This window comes from Panthera leo, chromosome A2, assembly GCF_018350215.1.
Source record: "Panthera leo isolate Ple1 chromosome A2, P.leo_Ple1_pat1.1, whole genome shotgun sequence".
NCBI classification, from domain to species: domain Eukaryota; kingdom Metazoa; phylum Chordata; class Mammalia; order Carnivora; family Felidae; genus Panthera; species Panthera leo.
Window position 1 is genome coordinate 21487440 of NC_056680.1, and position 22226 is coordinate 21509665.

The 22226-nt window shown below is 57.6% G+C and overlaps 1 protein-coding gene across 1 annotated transcript in view; it reads left to right on the plus strand.

Annotated features, from left to right (window-relative positions):
- Nucleotides 1–2342: 2342 nt before the first annotated feature.
- PRKCD (protein kinase C delta) overlaps nt 2343–22226 on the plus strand; it is a 29747-nt gene continuing 9863 nt past the window's right edge. The window contains exons 1-7 of the mRNA XM_042929668.1: nt 2343–2560; nt 6284–6397; nt 18482–18615; nt 19723–19922; nt 21240–21300; nt 21471–21633; nt 21724–21755. Coding sequence (XP_042785602.1) covers nt 18501–18615; nt 19723–19922; nt 21240–21300; nt 21471–21633; nt 21724–21755 — 571 coding nt within the window. The 5' untranslated portion in view covers nt 2343–2560; nt 6284–6397; nt 18482–18500. The remainder of the gene's footprint in view (nt 2561–6283; nt 6398–18481; nt 18616–19722; nt 19923–21239; nt 21301–21470; nt 21634–21723; nt 21756–22226) is intronic.

The window sequence follows — 22226 nt, forward strand, 5'->3', positions numbered from 1 at the left end:
CTGTCACAACTTGAGGGAGAGGAGTGCTATTGGCATCTAGTGGGTAGAGGGCAGGCATGCTGCTAAACATCCTGCAAGGCACAGGACAGTCCTCATAACAAAGAATTATCTGGCCCAAAGGGCAATAGTGCTGAGATTGAGAACTCCGGACATAAAACATGGGCTTTGGAGCTAGGCAGACTTTGGTTCGAATCCTGCTTCTACCATTCACTAGCTCTGTACCCCTGGCCAAGTGGCCTTGCTTCTCTTTGAGACTCAGTTTGCTCTTCATTCAAAGTGACACTAACAGTAACCCTTACCTTATAGGGTCTGAGAACTGAATGAATTGAACATATCCAATACTGGGCACGGGGTCTGGCACTGGGAAAGCTCCATTAGTGATAGCCATTATTCTTCCTTTCCATTTTCTAAGGTGAACCTCAGGGTGTGGGAGCAAAGTTCCTGTGGCTGGATCTGGAGATCCCCGAGGGTCAACCCTCCTTTGCCCTCTCTCCAGCAGTCCTTGGTACAGGGTGGACCTATTGTTGATGCTGAGGGAGAGAATACTTAGCCGAGGTAGACCTGGAGGGAGGAGCCAGAAAGGAAACTTGATCCCGGGTCGACAAAAGTCACCTGAAGCTCACCTTCCCTCCAGCCCAGCTCCAGGGAAGCCATGGGGTGGGGTGGGGGTGAGAGAATGAGGACACAAAACACACCAATGAATACGTTCCCTTAGCTCAGGGAAGTACCATGGATTCACAGCTGGGCATCAGGGAGGAGTGTCATGTGAGTGGACACAACCAAGACAGGTAGAGACATGGGGGTGGGTGGGAAATGGCATTCGGGGCCCAGAGAATAGAATGTTCAAAGGTCCTGTTGTGAGGGGTAAGGCATAAGGTTTATTTTCCAAATGATATCCAGTGTGGTCAGAGGGGTCCAGCTTGGTGGAAAAAGCCTACCCCAATGGGGCAATAGGACTACAAACATGGACATAAACCAGTTCTCAAAATAGGCCCTCCCTTCCAGGTATAGGATACCTGTGTCCCTGTTTGCTCTGTGGTAAAAAGAGTGATTGTAGTTTTTCTCTTTCCAGTCTAAACCCACCCCCGTTAAAACAGAGTTTTGGGATCCACATCTCTGCCAGGGCTCTCCATCCCTGGAGGTCTCACTAAACACCTCCTCCTCCCAATCTAACCACAGCCCCAAGACCCACCTGGTCTGTCCTGTTCTCCCCATACATCTTTTACAACCCAGGGTCCTCCAACCTGCACAATGTGGCAGCCTCTGTCCCTATCCATTCTCCCAGGAGGCCACTCCAGTGTAACAGCTCCCACCACCTGCTCCTTGAGAAAACCAAAGTCTCTGCCATGAACCCCTTGGATCAACTCAGGCCTCCTCAGGAATTGCCCCTCATTTCCAATCATTAGGCTTCAGCAGGGAAGAGCTGTCTAGGTGTTCCCCTGGAAGGTCTGGGACCTGGAACCCTCTTCTTTGCCTCCGGAAAATGACATTTCTTTGGAGTATGGAGTCATCAGCTCTTTCCTTTCTGAGTTTTGAAGGCAAGGGAATGGACTCCTTGGGTCCCTCACCATCCCCAGACTTTAGGCCCAGAGGGTACCCAGTGAATGAATGAGTTATGCCTGACAACCAAGTTTCAAGTGTGGAAGGAAGCTCAGGTGCCTATTAGGGGCGGTGGGGAGCTATGGACAGTGGGGGCAGGAGAGCAGAAAGCTGAGGGGTCAGGATAGGGGCTGCTCCTGGAATCTCTCGACCAGCAGTGATGGACCAGCTAGAGCCTCCTACCCTGGAGCTTTCTCAGCCACTCTCAGGGCCAGGGACGGGACGAGCCGGCCTGGCAGCAGGCACCGGGCCCAGCCGCGTCTGCACTCCCACCAACAAAAAGGGGGGGGGGGGGGGGGGGAAGAGAGAGAGAGAGAGAGAGAGAGAGAGAGAGAGAGAGAGACCGGGCGCGGCGGGCCAGCTGGCCGGTGGGGAGTCCCGGGCGTGGGTGCTGGGAGCTGGGGAAGCCCCGCCGGCACCTCCCAGGCTACGGTGTGAGAGGGGTGGAGAATGGGGTGGGGGGGTTGGGAGAGCGTCCTCCTCCCGCGGGCCTCAGCGTCCTCCTCTGTAAAGTGGCGCCCCTTCTGAGGGCTGGTGCGCGCGCCAAGGGTTGGCAGGGGCCGAGGTGCGCCGGGACCGGCCGAGAGTGACCGGCACCGGGAGGAGGAGGCCGGGACCCCCTCCTCTCCGCGGCGGGGGCGGGGCCTTAGGGGGCTGGCCCTTGTGAAGGCGGGCCCTGAGCGGGGGCGGGGCCGTGGCAGGCACCTGGGTGAGGTCGCGCCGCCCCGCCCCCTTGCACTTCCGTGTGCAGCGGCTCGAGAGAGGGAGGCTGCGGCACCGGGATCCCCGGAGCGACCCTCGGCATCCGCACGCAGCGCTGAGGCCCGGACGGGACTCAGCGGCCTCCGGGCCCGTCCCGGTCGGGCCCGCATCGACCCCCCGTCCTCGCGCGCGCCCCGGAACGGAGCAGGGAGCTGGACCCCAGACGTCGAGACCCCTGGCGCCTGGAGGTGCGCGGGAGGTGAGTGAGGGCCGGGACCGGACGAGGGAGCCGGGCTACCCTTAGGGCGCGCCGCCCCTCCCTTCCCCCTCTCCAATCCGGTTCTCGTTTCCAAAACTGTGAAACTGAGCCGCGGCCAGCGAAAGTCCCCGCCGCGCTCCGAGACCCGCCGGTGCCACCGTCCCCGGTCCGTCGGTCTGTCCCTCCGTTCAGCGGTACGGGCCGAGGCCCTCTCGTTGGTCTGCTCCCGGCCCCTCTACCCGCCAGTATGTCCCTAGACCCTCCGAGCGTCCGCCCGTCCCCGTCGATTCCCTGGGGCCCTCGGTCGGTCCATCTGTCCCCACCCCCTCATGTGTTCCCGCGTCCGCGTCTTCCGAATCTTGATCTGTCTGTCCTTAGACCTCCGCGTGCCCCACCCCCACCGCACCTCCCGCCGCCCCTGGATCCTGTCCTCCCAGAGCCGCGCCCCCAACCCACGCTCGTCGCCCCCTGCCGGTCCCGCCGCCTCTCCTTTTCTACCGCGGAGCAGAAGCCAGGCCGCCCGCCTTGCCTCGCCGCCCGCCCCTGGGTCCCTGCCCGGCCCAGCCGGAGCGGCGCCTCCTTCTCGCTCGCTCTCTCCTTTCAGTCTGGGTGTCTCTCTCGGTCTTTCTCCATCTGTCTCCGGCTGGGCGTGGCTCCAGTCTCCACCATCCCCCTTACCGCCCCACCCCTCCGCCCCTCTGAGCCCCCTCGCCTAGAGGCCCCTTCCAGGTCCCGTCGGTCCTAGCCCCTCCGCAATTCAGACGCCACCCCTCCCCCCGTGGGTCCCGGCCAGGTGAGGGGAGAGAGTGGAGGAGATTCGGGGTGAAGAGGCTGGAGGTGGGCACCGTCAGAACTGTCCTACTTCTCTGACTCTCATTTCCTCCCGTGAGAAGGGAGAGCCCCACTGAGCCCCCCACTCACACCTGGTCAGAGGATTTGCTGTGCTTAAGGGCATCCCCTTCTCCTCTGGTCCCTACGCTGTACGGTTGGACTTGACTCCTTGTAATGAGTTGCCTGTATCTGGACATGTAGGTACATTGTGTGTCTGTGTCTGCCTGTGTGTTCTTTGTCACTGTGTCTGGAACTTGCCTCTGTGGTCTTTTCCCACCTGTGTGCCTTCCCTATGTACATGTGTGTATGTCTGTGTGTCCTGAGGCTCTGTGTGCCCTTCGCAACTCTGTGTGCACTATGTCTTGGTGTGTTCTTTATCACCAGACTCCCGTCAATGTGTTGGGGTGTGTGTGTGTCTTTGTGTACCTATGTGTCCCTTGTGTGCCTGGACAGTCCTATGTTGTACTCTGGGCGTGCCATGGTGACCCACTGGCCAAATACATTTGAACTGTTAGTTTTGGGAGCCTTGTGTTAGAGTGTTACCCCACCCGGCTCATGTGTGTGTCTGAGTGTGGGTACGTGTGTAACACTCATTCTTCCTCTCCCTCTGCTACTGAGCCTCTGTGACCAGGCTGACCTGGTCACCAAGGGAGGGGACTGGTCCCTTGAGTTTCCTTGTTCCTGCTGTGGACTGAGTTGGGGTGCGGTGGACAGGCCGGTAGAAGGCAGTCCTGTGTGTGTGTGTGTGTGTGTGTGTGTGTGTGTGTGTGATGTAGAGGTGTTTGGACAGCTATACCTAGCTATAAGCTGGTATAAGGGATTTGGTGTGTTCAGAACTGTGGCTGGGCGAGACTGGTGAGTGTGTGACTGGTGGGAGACTCACAGTCTGACTGTATGAAACTGCCAGTCTGTGTGCTAGGGAGTCCCTATGATTGTAGGGAACTGAGAGTGTGGTGCCTGTGCCCCGAGGTGACAGTGCTGGGCGGGAAGGTGAGAGCCCCAGTGTGTGTGAGCATGTGGGAGGCTGTGAGGGTGTGGATGTGCACGGGGCACCTCAAGGCCAGCCCTGGTTCCTGGGGAGTTGGGGAAGGCCTCTATCTCTTGCCTTCCTCTGCCCCCCAAGTTGAAGGATACCCGAGGGCAAGTCTTTGGGTTTGCAGTGCTGTGACCAAGACCTAGGGCTCAAATACTCACTGTGCCTCTTACGGGTGCAAGACTGGGGCTAGGCCTCTCTAAGGCTGAGTCCCCTTATCTGCAGAACGGAGAAAGTTGCTGTGAGGACTTGAGGTCCTGTGGCAACAGTCCTCTAACACAGGCTTGCTTGTCAGAGCTCAGCACATGCTAAGTCTTATTTGGAGACCACTCTCCCCTGCCTACTCTATGGTCTCCATTTTCCTGAGAGCTGGGCTAATAAAAGCCCAGATAGTCCCCCACCCAGTTTCTTTTCTGTGATGTGTCTGGTGCCCCCTCCCGTGCCCTTTACCAGACTGCTTTCAGAAGGGCTGAGGGCTGGCAGAGACCCCAGCAGCCTTATTCAGCCCACTTGACACCTGCCCAGTCTCAGCAACACTGATGGGGAAGAAGGGGCTCGGGGGGGTGATTTGGAGCTTGACTGCAGGATGCTGACACCATTTAGCTGCCACAGCTAATTGGAGTTTAAATTAAAATTAGAAATAAAGTACAGACAAGCCTGAGGATGCCTCAGTCCCTAGGGAGCGGTGATGGGGGTCTTCAGTGGGAGGAGGAGCTCACATCTTGGGGAGAGGAATCTTTCGTGGAGGCCCAGGCCTTTCAATTTTTTTTTTTTAAGTTTATTTATTTTTCACAGAGAGAAAGAGAGAGAGAGAGAGAGAGCATGAACGGGGGAGGGTCAGAGAGAGGGAGACACAGAATCCGAAGCAGGCTCCAGGCTCTGGCCCTCAGCACAGAGCTCGACATGGGGCTCGAACTCACAGACTGCGAGATCATGACCTGAGCCAAAGTCGGACGTTCAACCAACTGAGCCACCCAGGTGCCCCGAGGCCCAGGCCTTTCAGCCAGGAGACCTGGGACAGCTTGCTGCCTTTGCCATTCCTTCCTTCTAGGATCTCTCTGGGCCTCGGTTTTTTTCAGCTGTATAATGGGCACAATATTAATGTGAGAATCACCTGAGCTAAAAGGTGTAAAACAAAGAATAAAAAAGTGTCACGAGGTACCTGGGTGGCTCAGTTGGTTGAGCATCCAACTTCTGATATCAGTTCAGGTCGTGATCTCCTTGTTCAGAATCGAGCCCCTCGTAGGGCTCCGTGCTCAGCGTGGAGCCTGCTTAAGATTCTCTCTCCCTCTCTCTCTGCCCCCTCCTTCAAAATAAATAAATAAACATTTTTTTAAAAATGTCACTATTCATTTGGTACTCCCAAGGTGAGTCTAGCACAGGAGCTATATCATGCCGCATCACTGGGGCCTCAGAACCGCCTGGAGAGATGTAGTCTTCTCATTTTAAAGATAAGATAAACTGAGTCTCAGGGAAATTACCCCAGGCCACAGAGCAGTGGCTTCCCCAATTGCCACTAGGTCTCCTAAGTCATAGGGCAACCTCTTGCAGACAGGAAGATTAGGACAACCTCGGGCGGACAGTGGGAGCTTTCTTGCTGCGTCTGTAGTCTGGAAATGCTCTGAGGGCTGAGACAAAGCGATCCAACCCCTAGCGTGGAGAGGACATGGGGCCGGTGCCCTGGAGAAGTTGGGCCCAACACTCCACTTCACAGAAGAGAAAACTGAGTCCAAAGAGGCTGAGGTCTCAGAGCCAGATGGGGCTGAGCCGGGCCTGCGTTGGCTGTTCTGGGGCTGACTGATGGGGAAAGCCTGTTTGGCAGTGCCTCCCAGCTCAGCTGTTGCCTCTTGTTCCTGCAGGTCGGCCTGGAACTGGCCCAGGTGAGGGCAGCGGACCTACTTCTGGTGGTGGTAGTGTGGCGGTGGCCGCAGCGGGAGCCAGGACTGAGGGCAAGGGGGAGCCAGGAGCCCCAGGTAAGACTGGATCCTCCTAGACAGATGGACATATGGACAGTGTGCCGGGGTGGCCTTCCTCTTTGGGCTCCTCCCTGTCTGCTGGGGCTGGGGCTGGGGCTGGGTCGGGTAGGGGAAGGGTCACACAGAGTCCCTGGGTTGAGTGAGGGGCCTGGGTGCCCAGAGCGGGCAGCAGTTGGCCTTGCCTATGAGGGCTCCCTGCCTGACTCTGGCTTTTGGCCCAGGGAAGACTGTGGCCTTGGAGCTCAGAGGCCTGGGGCCCACCGGCCGTCTGGGGTGAGGAGGGGTGACATTTTGCTAGTCAGTTAGAAAGAAGGCGGGGTATGTGCCAAGGGTTCAGGGTGGATGTATCAGCTTTTCTATGGCCTCTTGTCTCTGCCTCAGGCTGTTCTCATCATCTCACAGGGAAACTGAGGCTTGCCCTGGGCCCCACAGTGGGTTGGACACCAAACTGAGAATGGAATGAGATCTCTCCTGAGTTCTTTTCCACATCCCAGTTCCCTCATTTGCCCATCCTCTCTGGGGTGAAGGAGAGATACACAATTCTCCTCCCCAGCCTCCAGATTCTGGGTGAGTTAGGCAGTCTCTAAGTAATACTGGGGAAGGCTGCACTCTCTCAGGCTCCTTATAAAGCTAAAGATTCCTTCTTTTGGGGCCAGACCTCCTTCCTTCTGCCCTCATTATAATGAAAACAACCCTGAGAGTTACCTATCGAATGTCCAAAGTTCAGTGGATAAGATTCTGGGGTGTGATTGGGGGGGGGGTTGCTGAGGGCACTTGGAACCTAGGGAGTGACAGTGGGGAGGGGTGGCAAAGGTGGTCTTTCCTCAGGGAGACCTCCCTGATCAACCCCTGCTCCTGCCCCTACTGCCCTACTCCCGCCTCTACTGGTATCTACAGATTTTCGGGGGGCAGCAGGGGTGGGGGATGGTGGTGAATAGATCAGTGGGGGCTGGGCTCTCAGAGCTTAACTTGGAGGGGAAGGAGGGCAGGAGGGCAGGGCCCTAGCTCCTGGGATGGGAGTGGGGGCTAAACAAGGGGAGGGTCATCATTGGGTCTGCTGTTTATTCAACTTACCATCAAACCTGGTGAGGGGAGGAGGTGACGTGTCCTTGGCGGGCTGGAGGCCTCTGCTACCTGAGGTCAGGGACCCACCGACTCCCAGCACTGAGCCCCATTCCCTAAGAAATTCAACCAATTAGTCTTGGAGCCAGCCCACTTTCAAAGCTCAAACCTCACCTCCCAGCTGGCGCAGACACAGGTATGCTCACACAGGGATATAGAAACTGAGCTGCCCTCTGCGCCCAGGCCTGCACACCCTCAAGTGCCCACACACGCACTACACATGCGCACACACATCCACAGGCATGCTCAAACACGCACTCGGGTGCTCGGCCAGTCACCCTTGCATTCAGAAGCCTGCCCACACATACCACACTGCCCATCCTGGGTCAGGAAATGGGGTCCTTGGTCAGGGTCACAACCCAGCTTGCGTCTGGCACTGAGGGTGAGGTTTGAGGTGTGGTTGTGACCACAGGTGCTCCAGGGGGCTGGGCCACACCAGGAGGTGGGCTCTGCCTGCCCAGGCATTCACCAGCCATCCTGCTCACCTGGGCCAGACCACCCCCCCCCCCCCCCCCCCCCCCCCGCCCCGGCTGACCAGGACTCTGTAGGGGGTGGGGGAGGGATGATGGGGGACGACTTCAGCTGTGCTGGCACCGTTTGTGGCTGCTGCCGCAGAGGAGGAAGTGGGCTGCCTGTGGTCATGGGGCTAAGGTGCTCGAAGGTGGGTGGGGGTCCAATCAGTTCCTCTGTCCCCGCAGTGTCAGTGCCCACAGCGGAGTTGCTGGGCTCTGGCGACTGGGAGGCAAGCAGGGTACTTCTCCCAGGGCGATCTGTACACTTTCCAAGGCCTGGGCGCAGGGAGAGATCTGTCCATCCGAGGTGTTTCCGGAGGCTCACTTCCCTTGGGCTGCCCAGGAAGTGGTTTCAGAGTGGGACTGACCAGCCGTCCGGCTGTGGCCTGCCCCGCCCCGGCCTTGCCTGTGAGGGGAGCAGTGCCTGACCAGTGGGTTAGGCTGACTGACCAGGCTTCCCACTGCCAGGGCTGACCAGGCCTTGACAGAGGCCCGAGGAGAGGGCTTGGGGAGCTGAGGCTATGAAGTTCCCTGCAACCCCCATCACCCCAGCTCCTCCTTTCCTCTGAGCTCAGAGGCTCAGAGCGCTAACTCTGGCAGGCAGAGCTGCGTCGCGTGAACTGGCGTCGGCTGGGTTACGTCTCAGGGATTAGCCGGCTCCAAGCTGTACGAATGAACTTGGACAAATGGCTTTGATGCCTGGTGCCTCATCTTTCTTCTCTGACAGATGAGACAATGATAGCATCCATCTTCCTGCGGTTGTGCCGGAAGCTACAGATAATGTATGCAAAGTAGCTAGCAACTTGCCTGGCACTTTATTAGTGTTTAAGGGGTAGAAACTGGAGTTATGTAAAGCACTTAGCACTCAGTTTGTGGTAACAATCCCCCAAAACAGCAAGTGGTACTGATGGTGGGGTTATTATTGTCTGAAGGCCTGGGCACTGGCCCAGTGTCACAGGGCCAGGTGGCTGCACAACGCGGCTGAGAAGCCAGGTCTCAGGCTCTGTTCTGCCTCCCGGTGGCAATGCTGCAGGGTGGGGAGGGTACGTTCCATGTCCTCTGAGGAGAGGAGCTGCAGGGCAGAGCAGAGCAGCTGTGCCCACTCAGCAGCCCAGCCCCCTCACTCCCTTTCAAAGGGAGGAAAATAGATCTCATGACAAATGGATGCAGGGAAGAGAAAGACAGCTGCCTGCTGCCCCCTCAGCCTCCCCTGGGCCCCTTCCCTGACTCTGGTCCCCTGTGGGACGTTGGGCCTGGAGAAACTGACGCTGGTGATGGGGGGTGGGTGGTGAGCCCTCCTGCCAGACTGCCTGCCCTTTGGACCCCTGGAGTCAGCCTGTGGACTGGGAAGGGGGTAGACATCTGGGGATAGAAACCCCCCCTACACACATGTCCATACATACATCCTTGACACGTGGCAGCTGGTGACAGGGACATGCCTGTGCTAGGGACAGGGAGGGGAAGCCCTTTGCTCTCCAGGGCCCAGAGGCTGGGGGCCTCGGGTGTTGGTGTGGTAATGATAGTGGTATTGTAGGCGGGGGCCAGAAGACTGGAGGGCTGGAGATTGGCAGGGGCCTGGGCTAGGAGTTTTGAGTGAGGGCATATCCTGAAGGTTTAGGAGCAAGACCTCTGCAAGCACCAGACAGACCTGGGTTCGAATTCTCACGTGATATTTACTGGCTGTGTAGTCTTGAGCCAGGGACTAGACTGCTTTGAGCCTCAGCTGCCTCATCTGTGAAATGGGAAGGTCAAGGAGTTGTCCATTTGAGACCTGAATGATAAGGAGCCAGTGTGTGTTTCAGAGGAGGGGCAGGAAGACAGAATAGCAAGTGCGGAGACTCCTAAGCGGGAAGGAACTTGGCTGTTCAGGGAACTGAAAGGGGTCACCGTGGCCTGGGGCAGAGGAGTGAGGGGAAGGCAGTGGCCGAGGAGGTCAGGGAGGGTGGGTTAGGCCTGGGGGAGGCGCCTAGGCTTATTGGGAAGGAAAAAGTAACCATTAGGGACTTGGGCAGGGAGTGACGAGATCTGCCTTAGTTGCTGGGGCAGAAGGACTGTGGGGCCAGAGCAGAGGATGGAGAGCAAGCAGGTGCAGAGCCTGGGGAAGGTGATGGGGTGCTAGGATGGGGACAGCGGTGGACAGAAGAGATGACTTCAGGGTAGAATGCAGCACAGAACTGATGGTGATGCTGTGTGGGGAGGAGGGTGAACCCCCCACCTCCTCTGGTGTCATGGGGCCAGTGCTGGCCCTGCTAGGAGATGAGGGGACACTTGCATGGAGGACATGAGGAAGCCTGGCTCAAGTGCATTTGAGTGTCTCTAGAGCATGGTGAGCTTGGGGAGGCAGGTGGGCCCACAGGCAGGCCTGGAGTTTGTGGGACCTGAGCTGAAAGCAGAGACGTGAGAGTCAAGAGGTAGCGTGCAAGCCTGGGCTGGGGAGGACGGGGTTCGGCGGGTCTTTGGTGGGCAAGTTCAAGAGGCCCTCGGTATGGGGTTGGGATGGCTGTCCCTCAAAGGTCCCTGCCAAGGTGCCCAGGAGGGCAGGCTTGCGGTGGCTGAGCCACTGTTTTCACAACAGCCCCGGAAGCTTTGGATCATGTCACTGGCTTGTTGGGTAAACAGGCACAGTGGAGCGGCTAGATCAGATGCTTGCTTGGTGTGGGCTGCAGGGGCTGGGAGCCTGGACCAGGGTGGAGGGAGACAGGAGGATTGCAGGGCCTTCTAGTACTAGGGCTGGAGAAAGCTTGTGGGTCTGAATCATCAGTACAGGGAGACCGAGGCCCTGAGAGAGAGAGCAGCTAGCCCAGGGTCTGCCAAAGGTCTCAGGCTGCCTTTGCCAAGCCTGGTCTTTTCCCAGAGCAGCAGTCCAGAGCAGGGCATTACAGGGGTGGGAGGCTTGAGAGAGCCCCTTTACCACTGATCCTGGTGACAGGACGGCTGGAAATGGGCAGGGGGGCAGGTGTGGAGAGGACAGGTGTGAGGGTGGAGGTGGTGATAAGGATGATGGTGCCAGGTCTTGCACTCAGCACAGCCTCCTAGGCAGGGCAAGATCATTCCCTTTTACAGACGAGGATGCCAGGGCACCTTTACCAGGCTCACAGGGCACCAAGGAACAGATCAGGTCTGAACTAGACCTGTCCAACTCACACCCAGGCCCCCACTCCTAAGTTCCTGTGTTCACTGCCCGCCATGGGATGGCACGCCATGGCCCTGCCTCTCTCCCGGCTTCTCCCGATCCCCAGATGGGGAGGCGTCATCCGAGTCCTGCTCCCCTTGTGGTGATGGGTGGCAAAAGCCTTAGGCGCCCATTTCACCTTCTCCCAAACACAGAGATTAATGTCAACTATGGGGAGAACCATGGGAATCTGGAAGGAGGCCTCTGGGGGTGCAGAGGGACAAGGTGGAGGAAGTAGATTCGGGGCCCACCTCTTTGGAGGCTGGAGGAGGAACCATTCCCACCCCCAGGCACACGGACATGCCCTCACCCCACAGGAGGCCAGGTGGCCAGTTCCAGAGTTAGAACTGGAGGGTCCCTCTCTGCCTCCCCACAAGGCTGCCCCATCGGCTTTGTGGCTTTGGGTGAATTGCTCTCTTTTTGTTGAGTTCTGCTCAGTGAGTCTGAGCTCACTGGAGGTCATGTGTGAGGTACCTGGCGTGGCCGCCCCACCTGACAGGTGTGAACCTTCCCCTCCTTCCGTGTGCCAGGCCTCGGACTGCCACCTGTGACCCCCGGTCTCGTCCTCAGCCTCCGCTGTCCCCTCAGACGGGTGGGCGGGGAGGCCTGCCCAGTGATGTATGCGACTGGCCCACTTCTTCCTCTGTGCACTTTGGACTTTGCTCTGGGCCAGGAGGGACTTTCTCTGCCTCCTTCCGTGGAGAGGCCCAGCCTGCCTGACACCCAGCTGCTGTTTCCCTCCTTAGCCGTTGTGCCCCAGGGGCTGTGGTCGAAAAGGCTACATTTGGACATTCCTGGTGCCAGACCCTAGCCAGACGTGTGTGGGTGCTTCCAGACTTGTGTGTTTATCCCTGTGTCTGCCTGGAATATCTCTGTCCATTGTGCTGGTGATACCGTGTGTGCACACAGATCTCTCTGTGCTTATGAGTGCATGAGGGTATCGATGTCTGTCAACAGGTGACAGCGGTTGTGGGGGGTGGTGTTTCTCAGTGTGTGTCACTGAGTCATCCTAGGAGTGTGTATGTGCCTGTGGTTACAACCATCTGTGTGTGTGTCTAACTGCAAGCAGGGTTCCCCATGTGTAACTGTGTGTTTGGGTTGGTGGGTGTGCCCGTGTGTGCACACATGTGCGGTTATTCTGGGAAAGACCCTCATGTACCCCCCACCCCAGCTCTTCACAGAGGCCCCCTTGTCCTCAGTCCTGCCGTGAAGGGGCCTTTGTTTCTCCCTCAGGGGGTACCTGGAACTCTCCCTCTGACTGAGTCCAGGGCTTCCCCAATCCTAGGACTAGCTGAGTGACTCAAGGCCTGGGCCTGGCATGGACTATGCCCCCAAGAAGGTCCTATCCTCACCCCTCCCCTTACCATGTGCTGGCAGGAGTGAGTGTGAGCCAGTGACAGCCAGGGTCCCAAGTCTTGCCTCTCAGACCCTTCCAGATCCTCTGACTGGCTGGGCCAGCTGCACCCCTGCACATCTCTCAGATTGAAGCCTGGTCCCCATTCTACCCCAGCCCCTCTCGCTCCCTTCCACTCACTACCTGAGCAGCGGTCATATCCTCCTCTGTAATTACATATTTATGTGACTGTCCCCTACCTTCCTAGCTGTGAGTTCCATGGCCCAGTATGTCTTGTCACTGTGGTGCCTGCTAGCTGGGCCTGAGGAGGGCTGGACTGGGCCTTTGGGACTTAGAGCCCCCACCCCATCGTGTGCAGAATTATGTCACCACCTGTACGTACTTTCCTGGGAAGAGGGTCCACCTCTTTCATTGGTTCTCAGGGTATGACCACCCCTTTGCAATTGCAGAGGCTTCATTCATGCTGCTCAGGCCTCACCTGTGATTCCCACTGGATCCCTGTGGACTGGGTCAGCCTGGCAGAATGATTTTTGAATGTCCCCAGGACATTCATATGTGTGGCCAGAGCTGAGAAGCCCAAGACAGGGATTGAGACAGTGCCCAGAGAACAGACCCAGGTCCTCAGCATGCACTTCTCAGACAACTGCACAGGGTACCTGTAGTGAGTACATGAGGCAGGGGAGAAGCTGGCTTCCTGATTCCCCAGGGTTGGCCTTTAGAACTGTCTGCAAGGATATGTAGGAATTCAGGACATTCTGGCTGAGGGAATAGCATATGTAAAAGAGGGGGCTTAAAAGCGAGACAGGAGTTCACAGAGTAGCCAGAGGTGAGACCTGAGGTGAAGCAAGCCAGGGCCAGGCTGAGGTCTGGGGTTTCTCCAAGGGCAGTGGGAGCCCAGGAGGTTTCATGGGTTGGTGGTGACTGATAGGGGTCGCTGGGGAAAGGGAGGAGAGTCCACTGCAGTGGTTGGTCTGTGAGGGGCGGGGCAAGAAGGAGCACGAGTGGGGGTTGAGGGTTGGGAGCAAGTGTCTGGACTTGCTCTGGGACTTGGCCATGATCTGAGACCATAGCTGGTCCTCCTCCAAGACAAAGCTGGTCATATGGAGGCTGGGGCACAGGCCCTGGTGGAAGGGCCTTAGAGGGGACCTTGCCTAGCCCTTCCCCTCCCCCACCTCCTGCTCTTCTTGCTGAGCCCATTTCCTGGGTTGTGAAACCCCTGTGGCCTCTCTGACTTGCTTCCGTCTGGGAAGGCCATCTGGGGAGGCCATCCTCCCTGCCAAGCCCGGCTGCCTTGCCCTGTTGCTGCTCTGCCAGAGTCAGCCCTGCTCCATACTACTGATCACACTGCCTTTCACTGGCCTACCCTCCCACTCCCTGGGCCTCATGTGTCCTCCCTCCTTCATTCATCCTTTTAGGCCCAAGTGGGCTAGACCTTGAACTACTCCCCAGGCCGGGTCTGTATCCCGAGGAAAGCCTGGGCCGACACTGCTTCCACTTTGCAGCCACCTCCACCCAGCCTTGACTGGCAGCGGGTGGTGCCTTCCATGGGCAGGCGACAGGGGCTGGCCCCAAGATTGGGCAGATATGTGTGGGAAAGGGTTGCATGGGAGGAGGGCGTCTTCTGCCCCAGCAGGTGCCCCAGCTCTGTTTGCTTGCCTTTCTCGACCTCAGCCTGCCCCCTCTTATTTCTCTGGCAGATTTTCTGAGGGAGCCTCCATCTATGTTTGCACACACTCCCTAAGAGCCTGGCCAAGTCTCTCTTCTTGGGGCCCCACTTTGCTCCTCGGTCCAGTGGGCATGTCCCTGTGGCCTATGAGACAGAATCCAGTGCCAGGGAAGGACCGGAGTAGAGGGGCCAGGTCGGGTCTGGGGACCTGGAGACTCTCATTGCAGGACCTCATTCTTGGTTTCCCCCTCCCTGCAAAGAGGAGATGGGCGGGTCAGTGTCTAAAGGTCCATCTCTTAGATATGTTTTGACTTAATGGGTTTTATTTTTCACCTTTAACAAAACTGTTATTGAACAAATTACACATGATTGCTGTGGAAGAGTTAGAAAGTACACTTCTATTCCGGTTGGCACACCTCAGGCCATGTCTCCCACATCACCCCCATTGCTGGAACACACTCATGGGCGTACACGTGGATGTGCAGCATGCACACTTGTCCTCTGTGCCCCAGGAGTCCTCACCAGTGTGGTCACTCTGCTCACCTCAAGGTTGGCCTTGTCCACTGCCCTGGACGGCCTGGGAGTACATTGCCCTGGAGGAGGTGACCTGCCTACTCTGGTCCTGCCCAGCACCACCTTTCCTTACCTCTGGGTGGCTGGTCTAGGGTGGGGTGGGGAGCCGAGTCAGTGGGCCCTCATGCCTTGGGACTGGAATCTAGTATGGCCTAGGCTTCCCCAGGTTTTGAGCACCAGAGGCTGGCCCAAGGGGCTGGGATGGGCGGGAAGGTAGAATTCAGGGGTCTGTACCACCCTCATACAGAAAAGGAAGAGGTCCTCAAGGTCAGGTCTAGGACCGGCCCAGAGGGGGTTGGGCAGATAGACTCTGATTAAGCACAGGGCACCACTCTCCTGGTGCCCTTACCCCTCTCCTTGTTTCCTCTGTCCTCAGTGTCTGTGTGTAGTGCTTGGCACATTTATCTGTCTGTACCTTTGCTCCCTCTTTCCCTTTGTCTCTTCTTCCTGACATGGTATACGGGAAAGAACATCGGCTGCAAGATGCAGGCCTGGATTCAAATCCTTCTACCACTTACTGGCTGTGTGACCTTGGGCAGGGCATTTAACCTCTCCAAATCTGTTTCTTCATCAGTAAAATACCCACTTCCAGAACCAGCACGGACACGAAGTGAGCTAATGCCATTACAAGGTTAATCTGGTGTGTGTTGGCCTTAGGGAAGGATGATCCTTCTTAAAAGTGAGGGTGCTGAGATTCACCCCCAGATCCTCTGACTCTGTGTCCGGTGCTCCCCCAACTTCATAGGGCTGCCTCTGCTATGGGCTGAAGAAATTGGAGAGTAGAGATTAACAGCCCACTGCTAGCTGGGAAAGGCCTGGCTGGCCTCAGCCAGCTCTGAGGGGCAGGTCCCCATGGAGGTCTGTGTGGGATCAGCCCTTGCCACTTCCATGGCCTGGCAGAGCGGCAGTGAGGCTGAGCCAGTGGCCTTCCTTTGGGGCCTATGGGCCTGGGCCTATTTGCATGGGGGCTATAAATAATCGGCACACCTTGCTTTTGTGCTGTTACTTCAGTCCCTGGTTTCCCCACCAGTGTTCAGACTGCAAGGTAGATGGGCAGTGCTGGCTTCACTGTGCAGGACCCAAGACCTCTCTCAGGGTCACGTGGTAATAGAAGAAGATCCTGGTTCATGGTGTCTGTCTCCCTCCTGGGGTCTGGGCCGTGCAGGGGGTGGAGGGCCCATGCCCTAGTGTTAGTCTACGAAATTGGGGCTTGGGTGACCCAACCCTGGGGTTGCTGCTGAGTAGCCCCATGGGTCCCCCTCCTCATGGCACTGCGGGCTGGCTGTACAGGTTTGGGGCCAGGGCTGGGGCTTGCTGTGGTTACGGTTTCCCTCCAGTGGCTTCTAACTGAGCAGCAGCTGCTCTGAGTGTGATCATTGGGTGCTGGAGCGCAGGCCTGATTGGCGGCCTGCGAGGCTGGGCTCTGCCTCACATTCCTGGGGCTTCTCTGATTCCATCTCCTCCATGCAGCCCCCTGGGGTGGTCCCCATGGACAGAGGTGGGTGAGGTCATGGAGCTGGGACCATCTGGACTGGGCCCCAAGGGGAGGCGGTGGGGAGGCATCTTGACCGCTTGCCTCAAATGCCCAGATCATTTTGCCACCAAGGCTACCCTGACCCCCTCTCTCGCAGGAACCCAGGCCCCTGCAGCGTGACTACTGCTCCTTTGTCCCTGCCTGTGTGACCACTCAGCCCTCATCCTCTGAGACACTCAGAAAGCCCGTCAGTGCCCCACCCTGGGTCCCAGGGTTATCCTGTTGGGAAGCACACGGCCCAGCGTGTCTGCTGGGGTCGGGCCTGGGAGTTGTGGATGCAAACTTGTGGCAAACGTGTGCTGTGCAGGGGCCCTGCCGATCATCTGGACCCCCCAGGGAGAACTCAGCTGGGTGCTCCACACCTTGGGTCCCCAGGCCAGCAGGGTGGCCTCACGAAGGGCACAATGTCCTTTTTGCCCGACAGTTTGGGACATTCACCCAGATTCACACACACACACACACACACACACACACACACACACACACACAGCCAGCCTGGCCCATGCAGCCTGCTCTCTTTCCCACTCACATTAGCTCAGTGCCCACTTTGTGCCACCCACTCACACCTTCAGACACTCCAGCTCACACACTCACACACTCACACACTCACACACGCTTGAGTTCAGGGAGGAGCCAGCAGCCCCCCACGGCCGGCTCCTCCTCCCTGCCTACCAAGAGGTCATAGTGGCTGGTTTGGCTGGTCTTACGCTGAAGGCTTTGGGACCTGAGCTCAGATGTGAGCTTACACACCCATTCTGGCTCCTTCTGAGTAGGAGCCAGGCCTGGGCAGGGGACGTGGTGGGGTCTGCCTCGCCTGGCGCGCCTCCCCTCTCCCCTGGCTGCTGGCCTCAGAAGACCGGCGGGGCCCCTGGGCTGGGCTTCAGGCTGAGGTCAGTGTTTCCTGTGAGCTCATCTGGGCTGGGAGCTCTCGGCAGACCCGGCTGCTGCTCTGGCTGCTTTGTGGAGGAGCTGGGGGAGCTATCCCGGGGGCAGGGCAGCTCTGGCATATTCACATGTATGTGTGGGGGGGGGGGGTCTAGGGGCACGTGTCTGAGATTGCCGCCACGCTGGCTTACATTCAATATGGAGTGAGTACATACGTATGTGCATGTACATGAGTGAGTGTTCGTTCAACCATGTTTATGGAGCAGCCTCGTGTGTGGGGCCCAGAGCCAGTGTCCACGTAGGTGTATGAGGGTACACCCAGGGGCTTGCACATGTGGCCCTCCTCCAGGAATAACAACCCAAAAGACCCTCAGGGTCACCTCCTTTAGTGACCCTTGATTTGAGGAAGAGCAAGGAATAGGGCGAGATGTGGGGGTGACCTGTGTGGTTTAAAAAACAAATTCAGTGTTACGTTCAACATTAAAATAGTTTTATATTTGGGAAAAATTAGTTGGAAAGCGCAGGCAACCTCTGTAGGATGAGGGGCACCTGACCCAGAGGGGCTGGCGTTCAAAAGGTCAGGGGTGAGGGCGGGGCCTTTCCCTGCGCTGGTCCCTGAATGAAGTGGGTGCTTAATTAGTGGAATCTCAGCTTTAGCTTCTGGCTCAGCCTCAGGGTTTCCGTTTTTCCATCTGAACGGTGGGGGTGGTCATCTTGGCCCTATTTGTCCTCCTGGGTAGTTATGAATAAAAAACAAACTTCGAAAACCAAGAAGATCTGCAAGGGAACAGGGTGCAGGGAGGCGGGGGTACCGTCCTGCCCATCTTGGCTGGCACTGACGTGCTGGAGCCCAGCATATACCGAGTGCTCAGCACATAGTATGTGCACAGGAATTGGGTATTACAGGGGCCTTAAATGAGTCCCCAAATAAATGACTCGTGGTCACAGACTCAATGCCTCCAGGGTCCCGGTAGGTTTTGGAAAGGAGTAAAAAGGGGGCCCCTGGCCTGGAGTAGACTGGCAGGGGTGCCAGCCAGCTGTTGCCCAGTGTGCTTGAGGTCACATCTTCATTTTACCAGGGATGCCACAAATCCAGACTTCCAGAAAACTTCTCAGTTTTGACAACGGCAACTAGAACTAGCGCCCTGTAAGCACTAACTCAATGGGCCAAACTCAATGCGGAGAGAGTCCCCCGGGGGCACCCGAGCAGCGCCTCCTGGGACTGTCCCTTGCTGCCCAGCCTCACCCATTCTGTCCGTACAGCCGTACTGCAGGCCCCAGCATGGCACCGTTCCTGCGTATCGCCTTCACCTCCTATGAGCTCGGCTCCCTGCAGGCCGCGGATGAGGCCAGCCAGCCCTTCTGTGCCGTGAAGATGAAGGAGGCACTTAGCACAGGTAGGACTGAGAATCCAGGCTCGGTGGGAGGCCCTGCAGGGCCCATGCCTTGTTCCCCTAGAACTTCCGGGGATCCTTCTCTTCCTCATCCTCACCTCCCGGCCCAGCCCAGCTGTGGGTGTAGGACCGTGGAGACCACCGAGTGCCCGTAGGGTCTCTAGCACTGGCTGTGTAGAGCCTTCTCCAGGGTGATCGTGGGGTGGAGGTGGGGGGGAGGGGGGATTCTGGCTCCTCCCCCATTGGTGGGTTCACCCAACAATTTCCTCATGCTCATCTGTGCCAGCCCCTGTGCTGGGCACTGAGGACACTGCCATGCTCCAGGGCTGACTTAGCCCTGCCCTCATGGGGCTCACAGTCAGGTGTGGGAGCCAGACAATGAGTCCCGTGACAGGGAAGCCCACAGGAGGCACTGTCCCAGGCTGGGCTCAGCAAGGTCCTCCTGGAAGAGGCAAACATCTCACACCATTCCTTCTTGCTTCTGTCCTCACTTGCTGAGCCCCTGGCTCATCCCTTAGGTCCCAGCTGAGCTGTCCCTTCTTCCAGGAGGCATTCCCTGACCCTTAGGCTGGGGCATGCCACCTGACCATGACCCAGAGCAGGTCTAAAGCCCTGGCCTTGCCATCTTCAATCTCATCACAGCTGTGATTTAACATTTACTTGAGGAATTAATGGGCTCATGTCTCTGCCCTGGACCGGGCTCTAGGGAGACAGGCACTGTTTTTCACTTTTCTTTCTGTCGTGTGCTTCACCTCCAAATGCCAAGGCTGGCATGACGGGCCTCCACATGTGTTCACTGAGTGCATGAAGGGAGGTGACAGCTAAGTGGGGCTGAGGAAGAGGGTCACAGGAAGAGGGAAAAGCAGGGGCTGGGATGGGACCTAGCAGGGCTTCCTAGAGGAGCTGCAGGCAGCTGTGTGCTCTAGGGTGTGTTAGGAATGACATGAGGCTGGGGAGGTGAGCAGAGCACAGTTGTGAAGGCGGGGGAGTGGAAATATCAGAGGGAGAGCCAGGAGGATTCTCTCTGGCTGAAGGCTATGGGAAGTCTGGGGGTGGGGTGGTGGGACAGAGGGACCCCAGCCGGACCTTGCCTGCCTGGCCATGTTGCAGAGCGCGGGAAGACACTGGTGCAGAAGAAGCCCACCATGTACCCCGAGTGGAAGTCGACGTTCGATGCCCACATCTACGAGGGCCGCGTCATCCAGATCGTGCTGATGCGGGCAGCCGAAGAGCCGATGTCTGAGGTGACAGTGGGTGTGTCGGTACTGGCCGAGCGCTGCAAGAAGAACAACGGCAAGGCCGAGTTCTGGGTGAGGACGTGAGGGCTGCAGCGTGTGCACGCACGTGTGTGGGCCCCTGGGTGAGCCTGGCTGCGGGGTGCAGGTCCTGTCTGGCCACTGGAGCAGCTCTGCGATCGGTGCTGGCTCTGTGATTTACCAGATCCCAGACCTTCTGAGCCCAGTTCTGAATCTGTAAAAGGAGAAGCTAGCAAAAGACCCCACCTCAGGGTCATTTGTTCAGGTGACATGAGTCACTGGATGCCAAGGGCTTATTGTAGCGCTGGGCACATAGTAGGTGCTCAAGGGAGCCATCCTTGCCATTGCGACGACTCTTTTCCCTTTTAATTTTGTGAAAGCACGATATGCACAAGGTAAAACATTTCAGAATGTATGTAAGGGTATGTCCTGGCCCCACCACCAGGCACCGCACCCACTTCTCAGAGGCCCCCATTGTTCCAAGTTCTGTTTGGAGCCTTCACAGATATTCCAGGCCCAGGCAGGCATTAGGGAACATATGTCTCCTCAACGGTGAGGAGGTGGGAGAAAGGGAAGGCTTATGGCCATCACTCACCTGCTGAAACCTGGACTTTGCACACGCATATGGCCATGTGGCCCTCATGGCCACGGATGTCAGCGCTGGCAGAGCACCTCTTGCCCCCTGGGGTTACATGTGGGCTCCTGCATCCAAGATGTCCCCACTGGAAAGACACTATGACTGTGAGGGACTCTGGTGAGCCTCCAGTGAGGTATGAAGGGGCCAGGAGAGAAGTTGACCTAGGGCTGTACGAACACTTGGCTGGTCAGGTAGAGATACTTGCTGTGCTGTCTGTCTACTCCACCAAGAAACGATATCAGTCACCAGGCATGGGTGTTGGCAGAGGTGAAGGTCCTGCCAGAAGCAGCCAAGTCTATGTGAGGAGGCTGGGCATGCAGAGACTCGGACACAGAGAACCAGTGTGGGTGTCTCAACACGCATGTGTCTGTGTCTCTGTGTGTGCAGGGACTTGGGGGTGTGGGGGGGCATTCTAAGATCCTCGTTAAGGGGGCAGCCAGGAGTGGGGGTGGGGAGTTTCCCTTCCCACTCTGTTCCTGGGCCATGTGGCCGGGCTGGGTGTGGGCTGGATCTTTTCACTTCCCCAAATGTAATAATACCTCTGGGTAGAGGGTGGGGGCGGGGCTCAGGGGCGGGGCCGTGCCCACACTGGGCAGACAGGTGTCTGGCTAGGCTGCCAGGACTCCCTTGGCCTTGGGGGACCAACCATGGGGGCGGGTTCTGAGTCCAGCATGGCTGGAGCCCGCCCTCATTGACCCCCCACCCCCACCCCTTCCCTACCCTCACCCCTGCAGCTGGACCTGCAACCCCAGGCCAAGGTGTTGATGTCTGTGCAGTATTTCCTGGAAGACATAGGTAAGACCCTCCCTATCTGGGCTGGGGGTGTAGGTTCAGAGGCCAGAGCCAGGACAGAACCTTAGGGAAGCAGTCCCTGTGGGCAGTCTGTCCAGGGCCACCCTGGGAGGGACTACAGGAATGTTACCCTTTCCGGGGCTGGGGCTGACTTCACTACTCCACGCCGCCAGATTGCAAACAGTCTATGCGGGGTGAAGACGAGGCCAAGTTTCCAACAATGAACCGCCGTGGAGCCATCAAGCAGGCCAAGATCCACTACATCAAGAACCATGAGTTTATTGCCACCTTCTTCAGACAGCCCACCTTCTGTTCTGTATGCAAAGACTTTGTTTGGTGAGGGCTGGCTGTGCCTCCTGAGAGTGGGGTCTGGGGAGGGAGGGCCCCACACCCAGAACTCACCCTGCCTGGGGATTTGCCTTTCAGGGGTCTCAACAAGCAAGGCTACAAATGCAGGCGTAAGTGTCTCCACTGCCCGGTCTGTTTGCACACGTGTGTCTGCCAGTACCTGCGTGCGTTCTCAGGAAAGCCCATGTCCCTGTGCAGGGATCACATGTCTAGACTCTGTGTGCTTGCATGCGTGCATGTGAGATTTTCCACGTCATTGTCTATGTACGAGAACCACACTCAGTGGGTGCATGAGTGGGCTTGCTCTGGCTCATGAAAGCCAGTTCTCTGTGTCTTTTCCCAGGCTTTGGTGCAGTATTTACATAGAAATCAGCCAATGCTACTTTTCACGGCTCTTTTCCCCTGCAGAGGCTATTAGACCTTTTATAGTATACCCTTGGCTGCACATGTGCTTCTGTTTAGACATGTGTGTATATGGGTACACACATATAAGATACCTCCACAGTGGTGCTGGTTCTGAACACAAGCTCTGGGGGCACCTGGATGGCTCAGTCAGCTAATCGTTCAACTTCGGCTCAGGT